The sequence below is a fragment of the Phasianus colchicus genome, chromosome 30, assembly GCF_987193195.1.
Source record: "Phasianus colchicus chromosome 30, bPhaCol1.hap1.1, whole genome shotgun sequence".
Classification (NCBI taxonomy): Eukaryota; Metazoa; Chordata; class Aves; order Galliformes; family Phasianidae; genus Phasianus; species Phasianus colchicus.
Genome location: NC_143465.1, coordinates 3,713,291 through 3,722,629, shown reverse-complemented (window position 1 = coordinate 3,722,629; position 9,339 = coordinate 3,713,291). Strand labels below are relative to the sequence as shown.

Sequence of the window (9,339 nt, the reverse complement as noted above, 5' to 3'; positions counted from 1 at the left end):
CTCGCCCGGCCCTCGGCCCCGCCGCCGAGCGGGCAGAGCCGGCGGGGGCTGCGAGGGAGGGGTGCCGGGTTTTAGGGAACGGCGGAGAGACCCGGATATGGGGGGGCCGGGGGGCGGGGAGCGGGGCTGCGAGCGGTGCGGGGGGCGGCGTGGGTCTGGGGGGCACGCGGGGGGATGGGGATGAATGGGGACGGGTGGGCGCGGGGGGGGCGGCACCGATCGGCGGGGACTGATGGGGGGGGGGGGGGCGGGATGGGCGCCCGGATTTGGCACCCAGATTTGGCACCCAAGTTTGGGGCAACCGAGGACTTGGGGCACCCATGGGCAGCACAGATTTGGGGCACCCGTAGGGACAGCAGAGATTTGAGGTGTTCACAGGCACAGCAGAGATTTGGGGAGAGATTGCATGGGTTTGGGGGATGTATGGGACTGCCAGGGTGTGGGAGGGAGGGTTCCAAGGGACAGCGGAGATTTGGGGACCTGCAGGGATTGATGGGTGGGGGGGGAACAGGATGGGCACCCAGATTAGGCACCCATGGATTTGGGGCACCCGTGGGGACAGCAGAGATTTGGGGACCTGCAGGTATTGCATGGGTTTGGGGGACAGAATGGGTACCCAGATTTGGTACTCATGGATTTGGGGCACTCATGGGCAGCAGAGATTTGGGGTGTTCACAGGCACAGCAGAGATCTGGGGACCTGCAGAGATTGCATGGGTCTGGGGGATGTATAGGACTGCCAGGGTATGGGAGGGTTCCAGGGGACAGCACTGATCTGGGGACCTGCAGGGATTGATGGAGGGGGGGAACAGGATGAGTACCCAGATTTGGCACCCAAGTCTGGGGCAACCAAGGATTTGGGGCACCCATGGACAGCAGAGATTTGGGGCACTCATAGGGACAGCAGAGATTTGAGGCGTTCACAGGCACAGCAGAGATTTGGGGCACCCGTGGGGACAGCAGAGATTTGGGGACCTGCAGAGATTGCATGGGTTTGGGGGATGTTTGGGACTGCCAGGGTATGGGATGGCTCCTGGGGACAGCACTGATGTGGGGACCTGCAGGGACTGATGGGTGTGGGGGGACACAGTGGGTACCCAAGTATGGGGCAGCCATGGGGACAGCAGGGATTTGGTGACTGAAGTGGACAGAGCCTATATGGGGAACTTGAGGGAACAGCAGAGATTTGGGGACCCACAGGGACAGCCTCAGTACTGCAGACCCATAGACACACCCTGGCTATGGGGTACCCCACGTCCTGGTGGCACCCATCTCATGCCAGTGTTGAGGTTGCTTTGCAGATTTTGGGGTTTCTGCTTCGTGGGGTCCCAGGGGTGACACCAAGCCCTCGCCGCCCCGGGAGCCCCACAGGTGTTCTGTGCCACTGGAGATGGCGAATGGGGCACAAAAGCCTCAAAATGGAGAGTTGGGGAGAGGCTCCATCTGCCCCCCTGTCCCCTTTTCCCTCTGTAAATTTCCCAGCAGGGAAAATGTGGAAAAGTGAAAATGAAAATGATCTGGGGCCATTTTCCGGGAATTCCTAGCAGAGGCTGCTGGGATCGTCCCCCAAGTCCTTCCTCCTCCTCCCCTCCACCCCCCTCCCCCCCGCCCTCCAAATTGTGCCCCACATCCCCTTGGCATGGAGGGGTCCCAGCAGCAGACCCCGGAGGGTCAGTGGTGACGGCGGCTTTGGGGTGCTGCCAGCAAGACAACCACAGCCCTCTGCAAACCTCTTTATTTCCGTCAGTGTGGGTGTCTTGGGGTCTGGGGGCCGCTGTGCCCCCGCGCACCCACCTTAGGGTGGCTGCAGAGGCCAGCTGGGGGGCTGTGGGGGTACGGGATGCTGTGGGGGGGTGAAACTGGCAGGGGACAGCCCGCTGCTGCCCTTCTCTCTGCCCTCCAGCTGCAGCTTCACCCTCTGAACCATGGCTGTGCCACGCCGGCCTTCATCCACCTCCTCCTCCTCCTCCTCCTCGCCATCCTCCCCAGGTTGCTCGCCCGTGAGCCCCCCCCCAGCCATGGCATGGCCACTGAGGAGCCCAGGGGGGCAACGGGGGCCCAGCGGGAACGGCTCCGATTTGGGGAGCCCCATAGGAGAGGGGGCTCCCAGCTGGGGGGGCAGCAGTGGTGCGGGGTGCGGTGGGGGGTGCAGGACGGGGAAGGGGGCCCATTCCCGCAGCGGGGGGGGCAGCAGCGGGCAGGGGAAGGCAGCCAAGCGGGGGAACTCCTCGGGGCCCTCCAGGCGGCAGCAGGAGCCCCCCAGGCACGGGGGGGACACGGTGCTCAGCCCTGCGAGTGGCAAAGAGACAGAGCCCCGTGAGAGCCTCCAGGCACTGAGACCCCCGTGTGCACCCCACACCAGCACCCACGGCCCCCCCTTCTCCCCGCTGCAGCCACTGGGTGCTGCTGTGGGACCGGCAACGGCTGCGGCCCCCTTGCACTGGGCTCCGTGCCTGCACCCAGGGGGAGAGCTGCGGCACCCATTGGCCCCCAGCACCCACTGCCTCCGACCCCCACCGGTGACCACCATCATTCCCAGGACGGGCACGCTGTATGTGTCCCGTGCCTGATGCACGTGGGCCGTCAGTGCCCCACACTTACGGGATTTCTCCGGTGCCTCGGGGAGCAGCGGGTGCCGGGGACCCCGGTGCCAACCCAGCGGCTCCGCCAGCGCCCGCCGGCTCAGCAATGCGTTCTGCAGCAGCTGTGGGGGACAGATGGGGACGTGGCAGCAGTGGGGATGAGCAGCTGTCCCCAGGGCTGTCCTCGCTGTGATGGGACTCTACCTGGCTCGGCAGGGTGGGGGGAACGGCGCCCGCCAGCAATGGGGGGCAGCGCAGGTCCCACAGCGGGCAGTTGACGAAGATGAGTTTGCTGAAGTTGAATTTGTAGGTGAAGCGTTTGCCCTTGGTCTTGTGCAAGATGCGCTTGTTGTAGTAATACCTGGGAGGGATGGTGGGGTGTTAGCAGCATGGATGGATGGAGGGATGGATGGAGGGATGGATGGATGGATGGAGGGATGGACGGAGGGAGGGAGAGATGGACATATGGATGGATGGTTGGATGGAGGAATGGGTGGGTGAAGGGAAGGATGGATGGGTGGATGGAGGGAGGGGTGTATAGATGGATGGATGGACAGATGGACATGTGAAAACTTTGCATAAATTCCTCCCCATCACAAGCTGAGAACCAGGAGAACCAAGAGCTCCCAAACCACATCCCCACTGTCCCACTGTCCCCATGCAGGTGGGCTGTGCTGCACGGGGGGTCAGGGCCAGGTGTTCCTGCAGCACCACATCCCCGAGGGCTCTCCATGTCCCCAAAGGCTCTCCGTGACCCCGCAGCACCTGAGAGCTCGGCTCAGTTTGTCGTAGTTCATTTGGGGCTTGCACTTCCGCCGGCCCCACAGCCGTGCCACCTCGTCGGGGTCCTTGATGACGAACTCCCCGTACTCGCCCTGCTGCCAGGCAATGACATGGCGGAACTCCTCCTTCTGCAGCAGCTCCAGGATGAAGTGCCAGAGCTGGATCTGCCGCGAGCCAGGGCTGGACTCGGCTTTATACGCCCAATCCGGGAAGGCAAGACCTGCAGGGTGGGCAGCAGCTTAGAGCCCCGGGATTGGGGACATCATCCCCCTAGATGGGCTCTGCTCAGGGATCACAGCCCAGTAGGCAGCCTGTGGGTCTGTGGGAGGACCACGGTTCATGCAGGATGGCCCCAGTTGCTCCCAGTGTGGCTGTGCTGGTGCTCACCTGGTACCCAGTAGGAGCCAGGCAGGGCGGGCAGCCCCGGGGCCACGCAGCCACACTGCATGCTGCAGCCTGAGGGCATAAAGCAGAGGGGTCACGGGGCAAGAACACAGCATCAGGGATACATCCAGCACCAGAGGATAACATCCAGCACCAGGGGATGCTCCCAGCACCAGGGGGTGCACCCAGTACTGGGAATACATCCAGCACTGGGTGATGCTCTCAGCACTGAGGATGCTCACAGCATAAGGGGTGCACCCAGCACTGAGGATATACCCAGCACCAGGGAATGCTTCCATCACCAAGGGATGCTCCCAGCACTGGGGATGCAGGCAGTACTGGGGAAGCATCCAGCACAGGGGTTGCTCCCAGCACACCCAGCACCAGGGGATGCTCCCAGCACCGGGGGGCTGTGGAAGCAGGGAGGACAGATGGATGGAGGTGGCACCCGGCACACTGGTGGGTGCAAACCCTCAAAATTCACCATTCCTTCCCTCTTTCAGAGCATCCAAGCAAGAGCAGAAAGCACAGCCCCTCCAGTCCCCGTGGCCACATCGTGCCCCACTCACCTGCGGCAACAGCGGGGACCCGGTCCCAGGCAGTAGCACATGGACAGGAGCAAGAGAAAACATCTGAAGGTTTTAGAGAGAACCACCTCCATATATACAGGGAGGGGATGGGTAGAGAGTAAATCTTCTTACCCCCGGCAGGAAGCAAGAAATTGCTGGAAGGGCACAGGGGGAGCACCCCACACCCAGGGGCTGTGGCTCACACTCCCCCTTTGCTCTGTGGCAGGGGGGAACTGGGGGCACGGAGCAGCCCCGTGCCTGGTGGTGCCCATGGTTTATTAGAAGGTGAATTGAGACTGGGTGAAATAAGGAGAAAGAGGCGATGGCAGAGCTGGGAGGTGGTGGCGATGGCCCTTTTTGGGCTGTGGGTTCCACGTCGGCCCCGGCGCCGTCCCAGGAGGGTAAATAGAGCCGGGGCAGCGCGGGCTGTTTGGATTCGAGCAGAAATGCAAACAGGCCCCTGAGAACAGCAGATACAAAGGGCAGGAGGCGAAGAACCGCCCCGAGGGCTCGCTCGGCACCGAGCGGTTATGAAAATGCCTCTTGCCTGTTCTTCCCTTCTTGTTTGCTCTCCTCATTTGCTTTGCTCTCCCCGCTCCTTTATTCTCCCTCATTAGCGAGCGCCTCGCCGCCGCTTTCATGTCTCTGTGGTCCCCGTGCCAAAGGCTGTGGGTCGGCGCTCCCCGGCTGGGCTGAGCCCTTTGGGACCCCTGGGCCTGGGGGTGTCACCCCGGGGTGCCCCCCTTTGGGATGAGGGACACCTTGAGTAGGAAGGGAGGGAGGTGATGGGCTCGCAATTGGGGATGGGGTCGCACTGCCCAAGGGACACAAGCAGTGAGGTATCCCTGGGATGGGGACACGGCGCATGGTGCCGACCTCATGGGACAAACTCGTCGTCTGTCTGTCTGGGCTGAGGTCTGGCCAGGTTGGGGTCTGTCCGTGCTGGGGTCTGGCTGGATTCCTGCCCCTTTATCTCTCCCAAATCCCGCTCCAATCCCCTTATCTTGCTCAGCCCTCCCGGGCATCGCGCGAAGCAGGCGGAGGTGAAGGGGCTGTTTGTTTAAAAGCATTAATGCTATTAAAACAAGCAGCTTAGAGGCCATCGGAAAAGCACGGAGCTGAGGGTCCGAGCGGGGCGGGCGGGGGGCCCACTCCAGGTGTGGGGCAGGAGGAGGAGGGCTGCCCACCCCATCCACAATGGGAGAAAACATCACCACCGCCCCCTGGAGATGTGCCCCAATTTCCCAGTGCCGGAGTCCCAGCACTGCTGAGTCGGACCCCAGCCCCAAATCCAGGCTCCGGTGCTAACAGTGCTGTTCCTCCTTCCCCCCCTCTCTCCTCGCTCTCCTTCCATTCCCTCCGTCTCCAGGGGCTGTGGGATTTAAAAGGTTTTGTACCGTGGTCAAACAGAAACCCTAACCGGGGAGTGACACCGGTGACGGGGTGAAGGTCACCGCAGAAAGGCAAAGTCCTGGCGAGGGGACAGGAGCTCAGCACAGCCCCAGCGAACAGAGCAATGCCTTCCCCATCCCCGCTCTGTCCCCGCTGCAGGAGGTGCTGCGGGAATTCAGTGCTGAATCGTTAAGGAACCCTTCCCGCAAAGCAGAGCTGGGACGGGAGCGATGCTGGGGATGCAGGGCAGCACCGGGCGGGATGTGGGGACGGGATGGGGACAGGGAGACAGAAGTGGTCTGGGAGCATCCCCGCTGCCCGAGAACTGCTGTGACAGAGCAGGGTGCAGGACGGGATATCGGCCGGGATGCAGGATGAGATATCGCTGCTCCATCCCCTGAGCCCGCTCCTAATCCCCAAAGCTCTTTGAGGTTTTCCCTCGCTGCTTAAATCCGCTTCAGTGCAGGCAGTGAGCCGGGTGGATGCGAGCAGTGTGGGATGCTCAGCCAGGGAGAAGCCATCCCCCAAATTTCCCTCCTTTCCCCTTTTCCCCCTTTTTCTCCCTCGCAGTTCATCCAGCAGAGAGATGCAGCTCACCTGGAAGTTCCCTGCGGGGCGAGACCTCGCTCTGCAGCCATCAGTGACCGACCGAGGCCGAAGGCACAGAGCAGCCTCGGCAGCACGAGGCCAGCGCCGCCGCAGTGACCCCAAACACCCACCGTCACCCTGGGGACGTCCCAGCACGAGGACAGCGATGGGACAGGAGTGGGACGTTGGGGCTGGGACCCCCCCCCCGATGCTCTCCTACCTCCCGGCTGCCGCGCTGCATCCGCCTCCCCCGGGCGCTCCCCTCCACTGTCGCCCCCGACCCGATGCATTTCGTCGCGTGCGGCGTTGGGGTTACTTAAAATGAAAACCCAGTCCTCGGCGCTCCCGGGAGGGCGGCCGTGGCTGCGAGACAATCGCGTTAACCCCTCACCGGCCACAGGCTGCCGACCGCCGCCGCCGCCTGACCGTGGCTCCCCCCGTCCTCCTCCTCCTTGCAGGCGGTGGGGCTGCCCAGGAACCCCCGCACCCATCCCTGGGGTCGCAGGCAGCCAGGCCCGGGGCAGTGGAGGAATGGGTGGACGGGGTGTCTGGGACGGAGCTCTCCATCCCTAGAAACCCCCACGCAACCCAGTGTGGAGCACGGAGACACCAAAAATGCCGACGCCTGCTGCGACAAGCGGCTCTGAGCTCACTCCAGCCCCGTTCCCCTCTCCAAGCCCTCTGAACTGGGACAGCGAGGTGCAGGAGATGCTATTGTCCCACCACACATCCCTATGGGACACCCCACGGCCCAGCAGCAATGGGGACAGCAGGGCTGGACTCTGCCACTGGTTCTGCTTCATTAGCACCAGGTATACCCGGTATGTCCCCACGGGATGCTCCACGGTGCAGCACTGGGACGTGCATGGGGATATGTATGGGGATGCTGGAGCTTGGCACTGCCATGGGCTTCTTTCCATTGGCACCAGGTGCTGGATCCCTGCAGGCACACGGGGCTTGTGCCCACCCCACACTGCCGTTGGTACAGGGGTGTCCCCAGCGCCCCAGTGGGCTCAGCTCAGGCGCAGGCAGCGGGCGGCCGCCTCCTGATCAGGATGGGAGAAGCAGCGCCAGGGAATTAAATTCTGGGGTTGTTTTCTGGTTAAATCAACCGAGGCTAACGTGATGGAAAGCGGTGTGAGGGGGGGTCCAGCCAGGCAGTGAGGCACAGGGCTGGGTGCAGGGCTGGGTGCATGGCACAGTGCAGGGCTGGGTGCAGGGCTGGGTGCATGGCACAGTGCAGGGCTGGGTGCAGGGCTGGGTGCAGGACTTGATGCAGGGCTCAGTGTAGGGCTCAGCAAAGGGATCGATACAGGGCTGGATGCAGGACTGGGTGCAAGGCTCGGTGCAGAGCTGGATGCAAAGCTTGGTGCAGGGCTGGGTGCAGAGCTGGATGCAGAGCTCGGTGCAGGGCTGGGTGCAGAGCTCGGTGCAGAGCTGGATGCAGGGCTCGGCGCAGCGCTGTGCACAGGGCTCAGCACTGCAGCACCCACAGCTCCGTGCCGCCCGCTCGATCCTTGCCGGAGCCAGACGGACGCGCCCGGGCAGCACATCGGCGGCGGTCGGGTGGAGCCCGCGCGTTTCTTGCCGATCCAGGAGCTTGCTGTGAATGCCCACCCATTGCGACACCCTGAGCACGGCGGCAGCGTGCCAGGGCCCCGGGCGCTGTGTGTTTGCCTACCAAAGAGCCGTGCGGGCTCGGGCTCCTTTGCTTTCCCTGCCCTTAATTGGGAGGGATTGCCCGGGCGGCGCACGAGCTGTTCAGACATGAAGGGCTCCGGGGAGCGCAGCGCTGTGCGATGGGGAGCGCGGTGCCAGGAGCAGCCCTTCGCCCAGAGCCACGCTCCCAGTCCGACCCCAATGGCCCCCATGTCCCCGTCCCATGGGATGCAGCCCCTGGGGTCAGCGTGGCGCTTCTCACAGGTTAATCCCCCCCCGCTTCCAGAAGACCTCGTATTAAAATAACAACAAAGAAGAGGTGGGGTGGGAGAGCGGAGAAGTAGAGGCTGTGGGCGGCCTCAGCGATGGGTGACCATAAACTGGGGCTGCCCAGGGTTTGGGGCAGCAGAGAAAGGAGGAATGGCCGTAAGCATGGAAAGCGACGGCGAAAAGAAGGGGGAAGTGAGATGTGGGCAGGGAACCAGTAGGCGAAGGGGAGAGGGAGTGAGGTGAGAGGAGCAGAAGGATGGAGACGGGAGGAGAGAGGCAGCTGCAAGAGAAGGACATGGAACCCTGAGGTGGGTAGGGAGAGGGATAGGAGGAATGGCAGAGAAGGAGCGAGACAGGAGGGAGGAGAGGAGAAGGGGAGGAAGGGGCGGCTGCGGGGCCGGGGCCGGGAGCAGCACGCGGCAGCACGCAGCAGCGCACGCTCGGCTCCGGTCACCGAAGCCTCTTCACGTCCCATTAGCGGCAATGGAAGGTGACAGCTGCGGATCGATAACAATCGCAGCAACAGACTCCGTGTAATAAACCCATCTCGCTCACATCGCCGCACCCCGGCCCCATCCGGCGCAGCGTTGGGTCCCGGGCTCAGCCCTCCTGCAGTGCTGGGGGGGTGGAGGGGGTGGGCTGCAGAGCCCGGGGGCTGTTTTCATGGCCTGGTGTAGAAGAGGGTTGGAAGGAAGCAGCGAGAGGATGGTGTGAATTGTGCCGTGGGAGCATCCTGAAACCACCCATGAGGGCTTTGGGGAGGAGAGGCCATGAAGACCCCAGGGGTGGGATGAGCCCCGTTCCCCCCCCCCCCCCCGGCAGCAGCACCTCTGCATGTGGTGGGCTCTGTGCAGAGAGCTGAGCAGAGCTGGAAAGCAAACAGGAGAGACGCAGCCGCCCATTGTGGGGAATCCCCACCTGCGTATGAGCATCCCCTGCACCGGGCATCCTTCTGCACGGCCCTAAAGGGTGGATGGCTTGGGGGTGCGAGCTGCCCCCCCATGGTATCAGGATTCCTGACCCCATAGGGATGCTTCACTCCATGCACTGCGCTCTGCAGTGCACCCTGTTGGCCACCCCAACTGCTGCAGGGAGGACCAGAAGGTACATAGG

The 9,339-nt window shown here is 63.4% G+C and overlaps 1 protein-coding gene across 5 annotated transcripts; it reads right to left on the bottom strand.

Moving 5' to 3' along the window:
- Positions 1–1,270: 1,270 nt before the first annotated feature.
- On the bottom strand, positions 1,271–5,997 carry LOC116237247 (ETS translocation variant 3-like protein). 5 transcript variants are annotated; one of them, XM_090127159.1, is made up of 7 exons: positions 5,627–5,997; positions 4,450–5,369; positions 4,318–4,380; positions 3,752–3,820; positions 3,347–3,584; positions 2,786–2,942; positions 1,271–2,703 (listed from the first exon to the last, which is right to left on the bottom strand). In XM_090127159.1, exons 4-7 carry the CDS (start codon positions 3,810–3,812, stop codon positions 1,795–1,797), a joined length of 1,365 nt encoding a protein of 454 aa, XP_089983285.1. In that variant the 5' UTR covers positions 3,813–3,820; positions 4,318–4,380; positions 4,450–5,369; positions 5,627–5,997; the 3' UTR covers positions 1,271–1,794. The 5 variants fall into 5 exon arrangements, with proteins under 5 accessions (XP_089983285.1, XP_089983284.1, XP_089983286.1 ...); XM_090127158.1 differs by having other exon boundaries at positions 4,318–5,369; XM_090127160.1 differs by lacking the exons at positions 4,318–4,380; positions 4,450–5,369; positions 5,627–5,997 and having other exon boundaries at positions 1,271–2,288; positions 2,601–2,703; positions 3,752–3,895.
- Between the last annotated feature and the right edge of the window lie 3,342 nt (positions 5,998–9,339).